The 18357-nt window shown below is 42.3% G+C and overlaps 1 protein-coding gene across 2 annotated transcripts in view; it reads right to left on the reverse strand.

The window, feature by feature from the left end:
- Positions 1–2300: 2300 nt before the first annotated feature.
- The window catches only part of MOCS1 (molybdenum cofactor synthesis 1), a 30926-nt gene continuing 14869 nt past the window's right edge, over positions 2301–18357 (reverse strand). Inside the window, exons 5-11 of one of the 2 annotated variants that reach the window (XM_074167876.1) lie at positions 15171–15232; positions 13775–13886; positions 13347–13459; positions 12139–12249; positions 11218–11338; positions 9702–9764; positions 2301–5658 (exon numbers count right to left, since the gene is read on the reverse strand). In XM_074167876.1, the coding sequence (XP_074023977.1) occupies positions 9709–9764; positions 11218–11338; positions 12139–12249; positions 13347–13459; positions 13775–13886; positions 15171–15232 (575 nt within the window). In that variant the 3' untranslated portion in view covers positions 2301–5658; positions 9702–9708. The remainder of the gene's footprint in view (positions 5659–9701; positions 9765–11217; positions 11339–12138; positions 12250–13346; positions 13460–13774; positions 13887–15170; positions 15233–18357) is intronic. The other variant, XM_074167869.1, reaches the window with a different exon arrangement.

The raw sequence follows: 18357 nt of genomic DNA on the forward strand, positions 1-18357 counted from the left end.
GGCACCTGGGCGAGCCACAGACACTGGTCAGCTTGTCTGATGGCCATGGCCATGCCGTTGCAGTTGAGCTGCGAAGGTGATGCTGAGCAATGCCTGGTTTGTCGGGCAGCTCTGCTCAGAGCAAAGCTCAGAGGCGTCTCGGGGCACCCGTCCCTCCTGTTGAACTTGCACTCAGCTGCACTTCCCCACTGTTATTCTGGGCACCCTTCGCTCCCTGTGGGAGCAAACAGGGTAAGTACAAAAATAGAGATGCTAAACTGAAAGCCTTCTGAACATGGCACTTGGCAGCGTGAAGGGACAGAGGAAAGTGGAGGTGCCTGGATTTGTGTCTCAGCTGCCGCTGTATAAGCTTGTGACCAAAATGAGAATCTGCTCTTATGACAGGGTTCACCGAGCTCCCCCAAAGCCCCTGCCCATGAAAAAGGGTTCAGCTGCTCCAGCCTGTGCCTTTCCGGGGGGTGTGCCAGGCACATCAGGGTTTGCCTGCCGTGGCTGTGGCTTTACTGTGCTCCTCACATCCACTGGCTGCTGAGACAGGAGCTGAGGCTTTAACCCGGAGCCTCAAAAAGAAAGACAGCTCAGTCAGCCCACTGCAACCAGCGACTTCTCCAACTGTTTTTAGGTTCCCTGAAATGCTAAGCCTCTCTTGGAGCAAGGCTCCAGTAAGTGGAGGGAAGTGAACTGTGTTTCTATTTAACTAATTAGCAGTCCTGTGTCCTGGCCAAAGCACACACAATGTTACAGCCATTTTTAAGCTGTTACATGCCGGCATAACTGCTGCTGAGGCAGCCAGAAGGAGCTGCGAACTAGCGAAGAGCCAAGGAAGGGCCAGGACAAAGGGCCGGATTCTGTTCAGTCAAATCCCATGTAAAGCTGAGTAACGTCAGTGACTTAAGGAGAATTACCGCAGATCACCGGTAGCTTAGAATAGCTAAATTTTTTTTCCTTTTTTTAGTGCACAGCTGTTGTTTCTTTCTGAATAGGAACCACTCAAAAAGCAGAGGTCCCTTCCGAAGGTATTTCAAGCTGCATCTTCCCTCTGTGCCCCACTCTTCTTCCCTCAGCACTTTCTGAAAGCATTCTTCTCTTTGACACAGATTTAATTTCTTTAAGACTACTTAGTGACTAGCTTCTGCTGGCTTCTCCTTTGTATGCCACATGCAATTTTTTCCAGGGCAGTCTGAGGGTGGGGTAACCATCCTCAGGATGTAGCTGAGAAGGAAAGGCAGGCCAAGCTGCCACAAAAGACGCAGGCTGGATTAGCAATGAGCAGACAATAACACACAAATGGGACATTAGCTGGGACAAGCGAGAGTTTCCAGCAGGCAGAAGCTGTGCTGCCCGTGCCTTGCGAGGGCTGCCACGGTCCTGCAGTATTTGCTTTGCATTCCTGTTGCGTTTGGGATGCAGTGTTAGTGGTGGTGTGACTTGTGCACTCCTGGCACCCTTCAGGAGAAGGAGGTGGTGGGCTCAGTGCTTCACACTGTTTCTTTTGGTTAAGTCTTCAAAAACCTGGTTCCAAATTAGGAAACGGCTCTTAGAAAAAGGATGTGAAGGTTTGTGTTATTGTCCTGGGATCAGCAGCACTTGGAGGCTGTACCTGGAGAGAGAAAGCGAGCCCTTCCAGCAGTTCAGCCCCTGTCTCTGCCCTCTTGCAGGGCCTGCCCTGGGGCTCTTGGCTTCCTGTGGGGCTGCAGCCTCCGCCTGGTTACAGTGAACAGCTCTATCGACTGAACTTCCTCAGGTAGGAACAGGCTTTCTTGATAGTAGAAGAGGTGAGAGCTTTCCTGGAAGCTCAGGTGGATAAGGAGGGGAATTTCCCTTAGACTCATTCATGACTCAGGAGGGATGGACTTCTCTACAGGCATGTCCCTGGACCTGTTCCAGCACGTGGTCACCCTGACTAAGTGAGAGCTCTGGAGGCACCAGTTCTTTATGTTACTCTGCAACACGAAGCAGTGCTGTTATACGCATCCACTGACTCAGACCAGGCACGTGGGAGAACCTGGGATAATGATGAGATGACGAATTATGATGCTAAACCTACGGGATTACTCAGTTTAAGAACGGCCAGAGAGAGATGAGTTTCACACAACAACAACAACAAAAAAAAAACCTTCTTACTGTAAGGAATCTATTATTGTGAGTAATCCCTTGCTAATTGCTGACGAATCATTGCGACTTATAAAGGCTGTCTTGTTGCTTGTCCCGAGTTAACTATTCATAGAAGCTCATGGATTAAAACGTAGATGTTCCTTTGAATGAATAAAAAGGGTATACAAAGTAACACAAACTATACTCCATTACAACTAGTGTTTATTAAAAATGCAGTGGACAAAAAAAAAAGCAAGCCTTCAAAAAGTAGTCAGTTCATCAACATGTATTACACCATTTCCCACCCAGCACCACTAAAACATACAGTGCTGTCAGCTCATTTCTCTCACAAAAAGTTCTGTTGACCCATGCTTGGTTCATTATCTATAAATGTGCATAGTTTCAAGACTTGATAATGTAACATGAGCATAAAATGGCACCAAAGTCTGCTTGCCCAAAGCTTCCAGCCACTCTCAACGCAAGTAAGTAGTGAAATGTGCGTAAGAAGGATGTGCGTGGCAGTCGTGTGTATGCTCTGTAGTCCCTTGTATGGTCTCGAGTCCTTTGTGTGAGCTTTACAGCACGACAGCAAACTTCTCAGAAGCCAAAGAATCATATGCCCCAAAGCATCACTTTATTACTACTGAGTATGTCTAGTTTCCTTTTAGTTTTTAAAACTCTCTAGAGACTGGGTGAAGGCAGGGAGGGCAGGGTGTGTTGTGCGTGGTGGAGGGGAATTAAGTGCTTGTGTAAATCAGTGAAGAGGTTACAGACGTGCTTCCTTTTCCTGGCAATTTGTTTCCGTGATGAGTTAGGGGAAGGTTTGGGCTGCAGACACAGCAGCTCCACAGCTGAATATGGTCTCTCCGGTTTGCAGGGCTGGGATTGGTGCTCAGTACGGCAGTGCTATGTCCACTCCTGGGAGGAAGCAGGGGTGTTCCTACTATTAACTTACAGACAGATCTGTGACATAGCAGGAATCAGGACTGTAACACTGACTCCAGGTGTACAAATGTTTATGGAGTTCAGGCACCAAGCTTTCCAGACTCCTCCTCCTTTCAGCTGTAGCTGCTCTGTGTGTCATTGCATGTGCATTATCTTCCAGTGATAATGAATAAAGAATCAAACTAATTCATCTGCAGTGGAAAAAGTGCCCTTTGTGGTAGCTAGTGTATGAGATTTGTAAAGGATTTGTAGTAAAACCACTTGCCTCCTCATCTTAAACCTGTGTTTACTTTAAGTGAGCAGGATGTGTGTGGCAGTGTGGTGTGTGCTTTACTGACGCGCACAGTAATTTAACCTTATTTCATGAGAAGCAGCTACTTGCAAAGTTTTAAGACACTTCTTCAGTAGCCTCTGATGTTATTAGAGCTGTCTTCAACTCTCTGTGCGTATGGAGAGGGAGCACCTTGAATCATATGCAATGTCACATTAGCCATAAGCACTAGAAAACAAGTAAACCAAGTTGAAAACACTGTTTAGAGCATCTAAACTAACATTTGAAAAGGAGCCATTGGCATTAACAACAATGTCAAGTTATTTCTTATTTATGCTAGTCAATTATCAAAGCTATTTAATGCTACGTGACAGTGGCCACTGGTACATTTATGGGAACACTTAAGTGCTCAGAGGCCAGAAAACTTCATGAAAGCAAATTAGAGAAACATGCAGGAAACACCCTGGCCAAGGCAACAGAAACTACCTTACCCTTCCAAGTGGCTACTAGTCTTAAAAGTTTATCTGTCAGGGCCATGCAGGTTGCTGGTTACTAGGAGCTGCACTGTAGGATTCAAAAACAGGGCTTGGTGTGATATCTATTTCTAAAGTCAGGGAGAGCTGATGCCTACCTCTGTCCATGGCATGATTAAGCCCTTAAGCATGCAGACAGAGGGGCCTCAATGTGTTTCAGCACTAAGGTCAAAGTGCTGGAGCATGCTTCTAACATTGTAAAAGATATCTTTCAGATCAGCAAAATAATTCTTCCAAACCTAGAAATCCTCTGTTTCTACACTGTGTTTTGCAGAGTGCTCAGGACAGAGCCAGGCAGCTGCCACCTTTTTTTACCTTTTGAAACTGATAATGGGGGTATTTCCTACTTGCAGGCAAGGGCAGCAGTAGCAATGCAAAGGGATGGGAGCTGCCCCTCTAACCCTGGCTGTTCCACAGTTAAAATCTCTGCTAAGGTAAGGTTCCGGAGCTATGTTCTTGTCACTGCCACCTTCTAAATTCAACTAAGGGGGTCAGAGGGATAGACAGACAGACACAACTCTGAAATTTTAATCCTTGACTTAAAAATAAGTTGCCAAATAATAGCACTTTAAGCACTTGCTTCATTTCCAGAGCTCGGAGTTGCCTGGTGTGATGACAGCAGCTGTGAATATTTCACAGCAAGAAGGAAAAGAAAAAACCAAACAACCTCTGTGGTATAACTAAGAACCTTTGCTCAAGCTCATGATGAGGACACTGAAATCCAGGTAGTGGCAGAGTAGTGAAGTCTGTCCTCTAAAAAACCACATGGTTATCAAGAGGGATGAGTGGCTCCACGGATCACCCAGCAGTAAGCTGACAGGGTAAGGCAAAACTGGAGTTGTATGGGACACCTGCTGTGGTCTCCAAGCCTAACAGCTGAACAAAAGCAGAGGCAGAACATGAGCAGTGGTCACCTGGAGAGCTGGTAGTGTCTGGATATGATTTAGACCCTTGAGAAGTCTCCCCTCTGCCCACCTGTCTTACTGAGCAACTTCACCTCTTCAATCACGATGTCATGAGTAACTGCTTTGCACATGTCATACACAGTCAGGGCAGCCAGGCTGGCAGCTGTCAGAGCCTCCATCTCCACACCTGTCTTCCCCCAGGTCTGACAGGAGCTGCGAATCACCACTGCGTATCTGGCCTCATCCAGGCTCAGAGACACCTCAACATGGTTGAGAGGGATGTTGTGACACAAGGGGATCAACTGGCTGGTCAGCTTGGCTCCCTGAATTCCTGCAATCTGGGCTACTGCCAGCACATCCCCTTTCTTCACCTGGTTCTGACTCACCATCCCAAATGCCTTCTCACCCAAGCGGACCACAGCACCAGCAACAGCACTTCTTCTTGAATCTGGCTTCCCTCCAACATCAACCATCATGGCCCGTCCTTCCTCATCAGTGTGAGTCAAGTTGTCAGAGGCACGAGGTACCTTGGTGGAAGATCCTGAATCCCTGGTAAGGAATCCAGACCCTGGACTTGCCTCTTTGGACTGACAGTCCACAGAAACTTGGCCAACAGGAGAAGCCTCAAGGCACTTTGTGTCAAATGTAGAGCTTGGGTCCTTCTGGAAGACACAGCAGCCTCTGAGCTGGGTTTGTAGAATTCCTGCTGTTATGCGCCACTGTTGCTCTGGGTGAGATCCTGGCAGGAAAAGTTGTCGTGTAAGCTTATTTTTTATTAACGCTTTCCCCATTTGTTTGGGTAAACTTGCTCTCAAAGTCAGCCGACAGCTAAATGTGTGGCCCCACTGTTTTGAATTTGGGGGATTTTGTAGGGCACCTTGGCATAGTGGGAATGACATCAATGCACGCTCTGGAGAAAAAAGAAAAGTAACATGAGAATACATCTTACTAACTGCAAAGCTAAGCTACGTCTGCAGTAGCTGAGAGCTGTCAGAGCACTGCTCAGGACTCTTTGTATTGCCGAAACCTCAATAAGCCTGCAACCATCCACTTTTCTCTGCTCTTTATCTTCTCATCAGTTCCCTGCATTTGCTGGTTTGTTATTACAAACCCCAAGCCTCAAAATACTTATTTCAAGGTCCCTGACAAGAAGAAACAACTTGCTTTCAAAAAGTATCAATGCTTATTGAGAAGCAAGAGCCAAGAAAGCTTATAGGCACATCAGTTCTGAAGAAAAGCAAGTCATAGCACCTCAGCATCCATTTGAGACTGTCCCAGCACCAGTCTTCTTTTGAAAGCCTGGCAGAGTTAATAGGAAATTCTTGCACTGAGATTCTCAACTCCGCCTTTCCAAACACATTCCTGCCAGCACAGGTGGCTGCATTTCCTGCTTTCGCCTCCTTCTGCAGCGAAGGATCATGCCAGCACTTGAGGACAGCAGGGACCTGGAGCACTGCATCTGCCACTGCACCGTCTGCAAGCTCAGAGGGTGGCTCTGTGACGGGAACCTCTCTTATTACTGCCAGCTCTTACCACGTTAATGACAGCTGAAGTTTAAGCACTGGAAAAACCACGCTCCCCTCACTGACAGATAGATATTAGATCTACTCAGAAGTATGTTCCAAGTTGAGCTGGCAGAGCTCCCAGCTGGCAGAGCAGTAGTAAACCCTCCTGCCCCTTTTCACCATTTAATCCCTTGGTTTTGGCATCTGCACAGGGCTACACGCCAAGTGCCAAGACAGAAGGAGTCTTTTTCACATAAAAGAGGTGATTCGTTTTGTAAGTAAAGGGAAAGCAGTACAGAGGTAAGTGGCTAAGCCTTATTTTAATAGCCTCATTGATAAACAGGTTTCTCTTTTTCTGGAGCTCCTGCTTTCTTTGCTCTGAGAAACTTGGAATTAGGTTTTGCTCAAAGCCATCCTTTGGTAGCTCTGGTATTTATCCCTTACTCATGAGTTTTCAGACTGTCCACAAGTGAATCAAAGCAGCTTCCTGGCCCCTCTGCACCTTGCTGAGCTACTTCTGCTGCCCTGACCCACAGGTATCACCCTGGACTGTCCACATGGCAATAACAGATACAGTGTGGACAACCCATTGGTTGTGGCCCCCCACTCTGTAGTTTTGTTTTTTTTTTCAAAACAAAGCAATCTCTTCATTGTTAGCCCCAGCCTGTGCTATAACAAGACCAATGCACTTAGCACCTTTTTCATCGAAAGTACCCTACAAACACTGAAAGTGCCCATTACCGAAGCTTGTCAAAGACAGATTTCATGATTATTCTTTTTTAAAATCACTGCAATAATCTAAAGTCAGTCAAAGGCCCTTTTTTATCTACAGCTGATGGTGTATCCACTAAAATTAAGGTTCCTGCAAGTTTAGTGGTAATGTGTTTACCTTCAGAGGAATAGGATTAAATTGACATAAATGTTTTGAGTGCAACACTGCATTGCTTTAGAAGCGCACAGAAAGTGTGCTTATTCTGCCTTTTGTTCCCTCTCTCTTTATACAGTGGGGCCTAACCTGAATATTGCTTTTAAAATCCAGAAACTCAAAGTACTCCATTCTTCTGTATTCCTTGATTAGCTTTAAAGCTGAAGCTAAACCCTTGGCAAGGTATCTTGTCTTCAGAAGAAGCTGGACTGCAAAGGCAGACAAGTGCTTACTTCCACAGGGTAAACACAAACGGGTGGGAGCAAGGAAGAGAAGTACTGTTTGCTCAAGTACAGTGGTGAGTAAAAAACCAGCAACAGACAGTAATGCATGCAAAGCATCTTTGCTTTTCCTAACAGCCTACATTTTCTTCAAGTTGTACCTAGTCATCTCTATCTTCACCCAAATTGCTCATATACCTAAAAAAAAAATAGATAATGTTTTTTCTACAGTACTATATATAACATAACTGAAACCATCTGACAAACTGCATGTCCTTATATTCTATTACTGCACCTGAAATTCAATTGTGTTAGCTTCCAGCTAGCACAATCTCAGGGGCTGTGGGGGAAGAAGGCAGGAGATACTTAGATTAAGGAGGAAACTCCCATAACTGAAGTGAACCTGTGAAGGTTTGTCTTACAGGGACTAGGAAAGCCAATTAGTGATTTCCACAGCATTCATTAAGTTTCATTATATTAATTCCATACACACACACCCCCCCCAATGACTGCATGCACGCCAGCATTATTTGAAGTTTGTAAGTAATTCAAAACACAGTTAGGAAATCTCCTAATGATTCCCCATGTGTCACAGTGGGATACTCTCCACTCATCTCCAGTCTCTCCACTGGTGCAGTGACTGCTAGCAGTTAGTCTCAAAGGGACAGGGAACAGCTGGGGGAAGACCTGGACAGGCTGCCTCTTTCACTGTATGTCAGACAATGTTAAAGCACTTTTCAAAAGGAAATTGGATAGATCTTGTTTGTAGACATCCAAACATTGCTGTGAATGCTAACTTTGGAGTGTGGGGATTCTTTCAAAGGCATCTTGAAAAATTATGTAGGTCCCAGTGAGCTGTCAAGAGTTTAATATAGTACTTTTCATTTAAAAAAAAAAACCAGAAAATTTTTCCTCATGCAGCAAGTCAATACACACTTTAAACAAAAGTGTGTTCTTTCTTCCTGGACTACAATGCAGCAGTTGCCAAATACAAAAAAAAGAGCTAAAGCAAACTGAGGGAGACAGTCTTGCACCACTGAATCCATTCACTTTAAAACTCAATGTGGAAAATGATAGTCCTTTAAAGGGGGGCATCAAGTTAAAAAAACCTCCCAGTGAAAACCTATTTTAAAAGACCTCTGTAGCGTGTATTTCCTAATAAAGGCAACAGAAGTACAAGCACTAGTGCCTTGGTTTTAAAAAAAAAAAAAAAGCGCAGTTATTATATCACCTGTAGCAAAGACCTGCAAATTAATGCATGTTACCCTCCCAAGGGGTACGTTTTAAAAGCTGTGTTTAAAACCGCTCAGCAGCTAATCGGCTCTAGAACATCAATGGGAGGATGAGAGTTTGAAACGTAACGTTCATCTCTTCGACCTTTTCTGCGTTAAAAAAATGTTGATTTTTTTTTTCTTATCCCCTTGTTGATAAGAAACAACAGAAAAACAATCTCACAATGCTCACTCTTGCAACCATTTCTTAAGGAAGGAAAAAAAAGTATTTGGGATGATAGATAGCGATCTTACAAAACAGGGAAACGGAGGCATGCAGGAGGTAAAACCACACTGAAGATGTAAAACACCAGTAAGAGAACCCCAGCAGTGCCATATCGCTCATGAATAGAGCTTCAAGCAGAAGGGAGAGCTCGCAAACATCTTCAAAAGACACAAAAAGGAGAAGAAAAGTTCTTGGTTCATAGGACTGGTCAGATACCAGATACTACAGTTTTCATGGTTATGTTCTAAGACTTTGCAGCAGTAAGAGGACATTTCAAAAGAACGAAGCCCCAACTTTGAGATTCTGAAGTAAAGAAGTTGTGAGGTAGGAAAACTTACGTTTCTGTCAGGTCACTGGCTCTATATATTATAAGCAAAGTTGAATTTCTTAATCCAGGGATAGAAGTCCATCCTATACCCTTTACATTTATATGGCAGATCTGGTCAATTTCATAAAACTCACCCCAAACTGCCTTTTAAGTTGCTGCACTGTTCTTATTAAGTACAAAGGAAGCAGATAGATAGCAAGTAACATAGGAAAGCTAGTGATCCCTTTGGAAAATGTAATAAACTTTCAAAATTAGAGAAAACAAAACCAGTGCTGTCAATGAGAAGACTGGATAAGGCTTGGTAAATCTTTCCTACTCTTCCACTTCAGCACATTAACCACAACTGCCTTTTAAGAAACCCATTTCTTTGTCTAAACCTAAGCCAGAACCAAACACAAGTTAGACTTAAAAGCCCAATCCACTCTGCTCCCCCAAAAGACAAAAACCAAACAAAATCATTATATATTTATTACGTACTGATTTGTCACCCACCAATCAGGATCATTGGCCGGTTTTTCATCTGGGAAATGTTAAACATGCCTAGAAATAAAATAAGGAACACATAAAAATCCTAGCTTTTTAGGTTTTAAGTCATGCATCTGGTTTATATATTTAGTTTTCTGATCTTCACAGTGCAACCTGCATGCTAGGAAAATCAAAGCTAAATAAAGACTGAGGGAGCTAGAGGAGGGAGAATCTACCATGTTATTATTTAAAACCATAGCTGCCACAACCTCCAAGCATCCAGCTGCTAAAGCTTGATCTGAATTACTACCTATTGATCTGAATTCTACCTATTACAGAATTCAAATAATTTGGTATTATCTTGTTTCTTAACAATAGCATTTAATTGTAGTCATTCTGTGGATAAGCTGTTCACAGTGTTCCAGTTAAAAGAAGTCCAACCACAGAAGGCCCCAAGGACAATACTTGGATTGATTAATACAATTTGGAATAAGGCAGACAATGTCAGGTAAATGCTGCTGATGGCAAAATGCCTTTAGTAAAGGCAAAAACACTCTTCTTCCCCCTGCCCACCCCTCGCTTTCCCAAATCAGAAATTCAGAAATTAATGCTCTAAAAGAAAAGGAACCAATCCCTCCACCCCTTCCCTTATGTTTACAAGGCACTATTTTATCCGAGTCAATGTACTTTGCAAGTAAGTCTACGCTCAGATTTAAAAGCCTCCTTTAAATTTGTTTTATACATCATGAAAAAGGGCAAACCCAACTGTTAGTAATCTGGCAGAATCTGCAAGAGAACAAAAGGGCCAAAGCATATTTTTAGTGTAAACTGGACTATTCCATGATCATAAAGTCAGTTCGTGTACAAGAGGTCAGCATTCCCTGCTGCAGCCAGATTACGAAAATATGGTGAGTTTCAGATGTGACTGAAATACAGTTTATATCAACATAAATTCAGAAAAGACTAATACAGCCTGAGGATGTGACCTTGCGTCATGACATTATATGGACCATTAGATAAGAGGCTACAAATTTTTTCCATACTCAAGAAAAGATTTGTCACTTCTAGGAACATGTTAACCCAGCAGTTGGACGGACAGCTCAATTTAGCTTTAGTACTTATTTTACAGAAAACTAATTTTAAGAAAAAAAGGGGATCCAGTAGTACAACTCCAGCAATTTTTGCTTAGCTTTATGTTTTGCTGTTGGTATCGTGAACAGTGACATTTGCATCTCTTTGAAGACAAAAGTCAGTCCGAAAGACTTTTAGACGGACTGGATTCTAGCTCATGTGGAAAGTTTAAAGACTCAAAACTCACATCCAAATTTTGGAATAACTGCAGGACTGGTATGTTACTGGCTTTCTACTAGGCAATACTCTTATAAGACAGGAAAATTCTTTCCTTAGTTAATGCAGCTTCGTTCAAGCTTTTCCTTCTTTCTCCTGGCAAGTTAATGCATCCCATGGCAGTACCAGGACATCGTGTTCCCTAGTCACTGCGGTAATTCCTCAGGTACAACAAACATACCAGCATGCTGTTTCTTCTTTCTGCCCACTGCTGCTCCAATGATTTGAACCAACTCTTCCTCTGAGGCACCTGACCGCAGGTGATCTCTCAAGGACACTTCTGAATTCCCAAAAAGGCACACCTGCAGCCAACATAAGGACACAAAAGAGGAGAAATGAGAAAGAATAAAATAAATGGCTTTTACAAGTATTTTGTACTAGCCTCAGAGTAAAGACTTTTGAAAAGGCCTACTCTATTGAAGAAGGAGAACGTTTATGGAGATTGTTTTCTTTATCTGTCTTCATGTACACAGACAGCCTGGGACATTTATGTAACCCAAGCTCATTGGGCCTTCAGGCATCTGACATTAGACAGCAACACAGCTGTTGTCAATATCAGGTGACAATGTGTAAGTGCCAATTTTTAACTGAAAACTTTAATTTTCCTCCAGAAACTGTTTCAACGTGGCAGGAAATAGTTATCCCTCCCCTTTCTACAGCCGTTGAGCAAATGTACAGGCTGCTCTTGAAGGAGAAAAGTTGCAAGAAGATGTTTGGTGAAACAAGACAGAATCTTTGTGGAACACCAAAGCCAAGCCCTCACAGCTGCTTGGATCCTTTTTTAATGGGAAATCATCTGCTTGTCACATGTTTAAGACGATATTCAATCAAATAAAGATTAAAAGAAATGTTTATATTTACCGGCCTTGCAACCATGTTTTACAACTGAAGTTAACTATGTTAGCAAAACAGAGAAACCAAAAAAAGATGATGTATCATCTCCCTAACAGCCCAACAAGCTTGAACAAGAATATATACAAGATCGATAAACTGGAGTTAGCTGGTAATTATTAGTCATCTTTCCATTCTACTTTAAATCCCAGCTACTTTTAAAGGAAGAAAGGCTGCATGAAAGCAAAGAGAATCATGTTTTATTACCAACCTTTAGGTTCCCATCTGCTGTTATCCTCAGCCGATTGCAGGATCCACAGAAGTGCTCTGACATGGAGGTGATAAAGCTGATTTGTCCCTGGAAATGTGGCACCTTATAACTCTAAAGAAATACAGACGAGAAAAAAGGATAGTCAAATACAGACTCCTCACTTTTAAAGTTCCACTTGCCCACAGGCATTTTAACACGGGTTTTCCTTGGTTCTAAGGTCACACGAGAGGAAAAAATTAAAAATAATAATAATAATTTTTTAAAAAAAAAATCAAAATTAGCTTTGTCAGGTGTTCCCATCTATTCTGCCCCATTCCTGGAAATTCACAAAGTTGTTATATGTTTGCTTTTGTAGTCATCAACTGACAGGTAATGGCAGTAGGCGTGTTCTTTCTCAGGTAACCATGAGCTATAGATTTATGTAGGCTAGAAATCCCCCATGTGACGCTGCACACTCTAAAGCGATATTGTTATTTCACCGAACAACTGCTTCATCAGGCTTAATGTGCAGACATAGACTGACAAGAGTTTCAAAAGCTGTAAATACAGGACACAAGCCTGTCATTCTTTAAATCTGACCAAGGCATCTAGTAATCATGTTGTATTTCTAGAGGTAAAGATTATGACTAGCGCTTAATAAGAGTCAAACCACATGCAGGTACCTTCACTAAAATCCCAGAACTACTACACCAAGTATTTTTTACTTTGCTTGTCAAATATAAATACTAAGCTTGGGAGAATTCTGGGATTCAGGGCAGGGAAAGAATGGGGCACATTTCACATGAGGAAAGGCTGAGAGAGCTGGGACTCTTTAGCCTGGAGAAGAGAAGGCTGAGGGGAGACCTTATCAATGCTTATAAGTATCTGAAGGGTGGGTTGAAGGAGGAGGGAGCCAGACTCTTTTCAGTGGTTGCCAGTGACAGGATGAGGGGCAACGGGCACAAGCTGGAACGAGGAGGTTCCACTCAAATATGAGGAGAAACTTCTTTATGGTGAGGGTGACAGAGCACTGGAACAGGCTGCCCAGGGAGGCTGTGGAGTCCCCTTCTTTGGAGATTTTCAAGACCCGCCTGGATGCAGTCCTGAGTAACATGCTCTGGGCAATCCTGCTTCAGCAGGGGAGGTGGACTAGATGATCTTTATGGTCCCTTCCAACTCTAAAAAATTCAGTGAAAGAATGGGGACATGCTCTTTGTCTATCCCCATACCTTGGCTGTGCTGGAAGCTTCACAAGGCAATTTCTCCAATTCAGGCCACCGCTGTTTAATTGTATCAAGCATTTCTTTGTAGCTCACCATCTTCTTGAAATTCCATTTATTGCCTAGAAGTAACAAAACCAGCATAACTTTAGACTGCTGATTTTATTTTTTTAATTAGCAAAGAACCACCTTTACATTTTCCACAAATCTCAATTTTCCCTGTAGGTGTCCCAGCCCCAACTAATCCTGCTACTAATCCTTCTCCAGTTTATTCAGGGAAGACAGATAAGCTGCAAAAAACATAGAACTTAAGGCAATTCCTAATTCCCCAAAAGAGCTCACCAAAACTTCCAGAGACAAGTCCATGGGGTGAATAACCACCAGATTCACCTATGTCCAAGGCACACCCTATGCCATGAAGAATCAGGACTGCTTACCATCAAAGGGCATGTATTCTATAAATCGCACATCAACAGGCAGATCCTTTGTGAAATCCACAAAGCCCAGCAGTTCATCCTCATTGAAGCCTCGCATCACCACACAGTTTACCTGCAGGAAAAGCAGACACCTGAAATTAGTGAGTGGAGTATGACTTCCTACCCTCTTACACCAGGTTTCATAGTCCTTGCAGCAGGCAAGGTAGATATAAAGAATTATTTTTTTTTTTTTTTTTTGGAAAGAAAATCTGAGAGAAGTTGGAAGAATTGAAACAGTATAGATGATAATTTCTGCCAAACTTGCCTGCAAGTTTTTGCATCCAATCTAACTAGTTGCCTTGCTGAATGGAAAACTAATACAAGCTAGGTAACAAAGGCATCATCTTACTCATCTAAGGTATGGCAGTTTTTATTGTCTGAAATGACAATTCCCCTTCCCAGTCCTACATTGCAGGGCTTCTGTCAAAGTACTGCCAGGGTGCCTTCTGTGGCACTCTTTTTGTCAGATCAGAGGCAACGCCCGTGATCAGGAAGTGTTCACAGTGCACTCCATAACCAGAGGCTGCAGGATAACTAGCTCTGCCTTCCTCCAAAAGGAGGTTAAAACTGAGTTTTCTGCACATTCCTCATTAAAAATACAAACATTAGAGCCTCAGGTCCTCTCTGCTTTAGCTGAAGAACAGTGGCTAGTTGTGCAGTTGCTACAAGACTCTCTGTTGGCAAGGCAGACTTGTGTGATCAAGCATCACGATTCTTCAGGTCTTTCAGGAAAGCCTAAAATCAATTAATTTCAAGTGTTTTTCATAGCTCTATAGCCTAAGCCACTTAAACATAATAGATCTCCCGAAATACTAGTGAAACTGAAAGGAACCACAGCTGCAGAACTACAACAGCTGAGTTAGGGTGAAGTTTCATGTTACAGCTAAGTTGGTCTACCTGCACCCCCAAAGGAGGACTTCCTTTCCCTCTCTCTCACACTGGTGCTCATCAAAGTCTGCTGGAAGCAGCTGAAGGAGATAAACCAGGAGAAAATTAATGTCTTTCTGCAGGAGAGTTTTCTGCCTGTTAACTCCCTTGGCCAAGTTCACAGCTCGGTAAGACAAGTGCCAAATCGATAGAAGGAGTAGGAAGAGGCAAGCACAGAGCAGGACCACCCTGTAGCCAGCAGCTGGGCGATTGATAGACTTTGTGGCAGTATGAACCTGTACCCTCACCTGCACAAGGAGATTATATGAATTTCCCCCTTTACATCTTGATGTGATCTTCAATATGCTAAAATTTCTCTTCGGTTTTACCAAAAATTATTCACAGAGGGGGGAATAGTGAACTCCTCATCAGGTGAGCTGTATCTTTTAACACAATTTATGTTAAAACACAACAGTTTCACTGGCTTTACCTTAACAGGACGGTAGCCAAGCTCAGTGGCTTTATGGATCCCTTCCATTACCTTGTGAAAGCCTAAGATATAAAAAGAATAAAAAAATATTTTTCTTGTTTAAAAACCGAATACAAAAGGAGGTTATTAAGTAAGTACAAGACAAAAAGATGACAAATAAAACCCAATCTGATTCAGTAGACAGACAGGGCTGCAAGTAAGAAGAGCTGCAAGTAAAGAGACTTCAGTTCTACACACTCCCCCAGCAAAGGCTGCCAGTGTTACCGTAGTCACTGAGATCAATTTTTTAACTGGTATTTGGGTAGTCAAAAAATTCTGGTACGCTTTTCTGCGTCTTTAGACATCCATGGATCATTAGCATATGATTCTCCAGTTCCCCATACGTCAGCTTTTCCTTGTGTTACGTTCTTCTTAAAGGGAGAGGAAAGCATTTGTGAACTGCCTCCATATGCAATGGAGAAAGAATAATAAATCTGTATTTATTTGATAATAATGGCACACGTGTCTTTGCTAAAATAGCAGAATCTCACTGTTCTGAATCAGAGAGCAATATTGCTAAATGAATTTTAAAAGGATCTTTCTAAAGTGCATGTGGAGTGGGAGTTCGGAGCAAACAAAACTTCTTTGATTCCCTGTTCATTCCTGGCTACAGATGTAAAATTGGCTTCCCAAAGCTACTGACTATCCATTAGTTTGAAGATCACAGGCAGCATTTTACAGGATCATGTGTAATTGGTCAGCACAATGTGGGGGAGGAGTTATTAACTGTAGTTAATTCAGCACAGGTATCTTCACCCCTACACATACCTCTTAAGTTTGGAGGAAATATAAAGCAACAATGCAATTTTGGAATTCCAAAGGCCTTTAGGAAAGCCTCTTAATCATCTTATTCAAACCACACCTTCTGTCAACTTTAAATAAGATATCAATTTTAGATTTGACATATTTTTCCTTCCCTGCCACACTCACCAGCTGGCAAAGAAACAAGGATGATTATAGCAAGAATGAGACAGCAAGCTACCAAGCTCTGGGTACGCATTTCTGGTGAGTGGGTGTGCTCAGCTGCCAGCACTGTGTTTGTGAACGTCTCTCCTACCCTATCAGGTACTAGACCAAGTTCTCTTCGTGTCCTGCACACTGAACTCAGGTATGAGAGACCAAGCACTGTAAGAGACTGAGTTCCTTCTTCAAAAGCTGTAGCCTTCAACAGCAAATACTTTACACATGCTAGTAAAAGGGCAATATCTTCCAGAAGTTTGTGCTGACAATCCCTGTGCTGTTCCCAGTCACATTTTTCCTGCAGAAGTCCATCACCCACCTTTCCCTATGTCTTACCTACTGGAAACTCAGATTCTCTAGTGAAGAGATGATATCTTCATTAATCTGTAGGTGTTTTATCAGAAGTAAGCTGTAACTCAATAATATTCTGTGCATAATATTGGATAATATTAATATTGGATATGTTCAAGATCAGAAAAAAAGAAAAAGGACAGAGAAAATTTTCATTTAACTGTTTCCTGACTGGTAAAGGCATAACAAAGCATGGACAGAGAAAAGCAGAAGATACTAACTGTTTCATAAGCCAGTCCTAATTCTAGTCCTGGCTGCAAAAAGAGAGATGATGAGCAAGGAGAAGACAGTGAAACAACTCTTGCAAGCAACTGTTTGAAGTTCCCACTTGTCACCCTTCTCCTTCACCACCTACTTGTTTTGCATGCGCTCAGGAAGTTTGCAGCACCTCTGGTAGCTTTTGTTCCAATTAAGCAAGTTCTCAGACTGAATGTGGCAACAGAGATAATCATACACTGCTGTAAGCACATCTCAGAGCCATGAATGGGATCAAAAAGCTCTGCAACAGTGCAACTTCACGATTGCAGAAAGGTGAAACTGAACTGAAAAGGCCAGGAAGCAATCGCTGGCAAGCAGCAGATCATAAACTCTGCATGTTCGAATACTTGCATGCTTGGGCTCAGCTTGCTGTAGAGGTATAGAACAGGGTTACAGCTCAAAATGGATCTACCTCAGTGTCTGTCCGAGTTCTGCCTCTTACCTCCTACCACTAGCACAAGAGTGTGGTTTAGAACAGCTATCAAAAAATCTCTACAAACAAAGCAAAAAAAGTAAGCTATTCCAATTAACAACAACTACGAGCTTGTTTCCTCTAGAAGGTTTTGGGGGCAGGATGATTACTTAAAATAAAAATTTTAAATTACAGTAAATAAAATAATCTGTAACTGGATTTCATATTTTGATGTTAACTGTTTTCTGTTTTTTCTTCATGGAAAACTATTAGGAGTTCATTTGTTTCGCCATACTTACTGAAACATCCCTTTTAGATCAAAGTCCTTGTGTGGTAATGGAACAACAAAAAGAATAAAACCAAAACATTTCAAAATATTAGAGCAGAAATGAATACTAGATGTCATTGGGTCAAGAAATATTGTCAAGGCTCAGAAATTCTCCAAGTTTTTGTTTGACATTTCAAAATGACAACCCTTCTGCTCTTCTACCCAATGAAAAATTTCAATATTTCCTTCATATTAGATTTCTTCTGAAATCATAACTTTAGCCAACTTTAAAGCACAGAGAACCTTAGACACATCCAGAACAATCCTATGTGGGCCAACACCTCCTAACATTTAATCCTTACCAGAAGAAAGGCTTGAAGCCCATGTTTATTGATTCAATTACAGTACAATATTTTCTTATTTTCATTCTACTGAATAAAAAAAGAAGGGACAGGCTGTGAGACAGGTTAGATTGGTTAACTGCAAGAAACTACTTTTCATTTGTTCATCCCTTAGAATGTGGTAGATGGGGAGAAGTAGAAATATTATAGTCTTCTAATGTGCTTTCACACATCAGTGAAATGTCTGATCATCTCACAGTCATTCCCTTTATCCCAACCATTTAGGAATAAAAGCAGGTGTAATGGAGGTCACCTGCCTGCACCAAAGACACAAAAATTACAGCCTTTTCTTAAAACCCTAGAAAGTTTCCAGAGGAGCAGAAAAAACGATTTCAAGTTTCTTGAGTTCCTGGTTAGCTCCATAATCAGATACATCTTTGCTTTCCAAGGAAGTTACCAGTCTGTAGGAGTCTAAGACCAGGAACCCCTCTCACCTTAATACAGCTATATCTTGTCGCCTCTGGAACTGCCACAGGAGACAGGGTAGCACAGTAGGGC

This window comes from Numenius arquata, chromosome 2, assembly GCF_964106895.1.
Source record: "Numenius arquata chromosome 2, bNumArq3.hap1.1, whole genome shotgun sequence".
NCBI lineage: Eukaryota > Metazoa > Chordata > Aves > Charadriiformes > Scolopacidae > Numenius > Numenius arquata.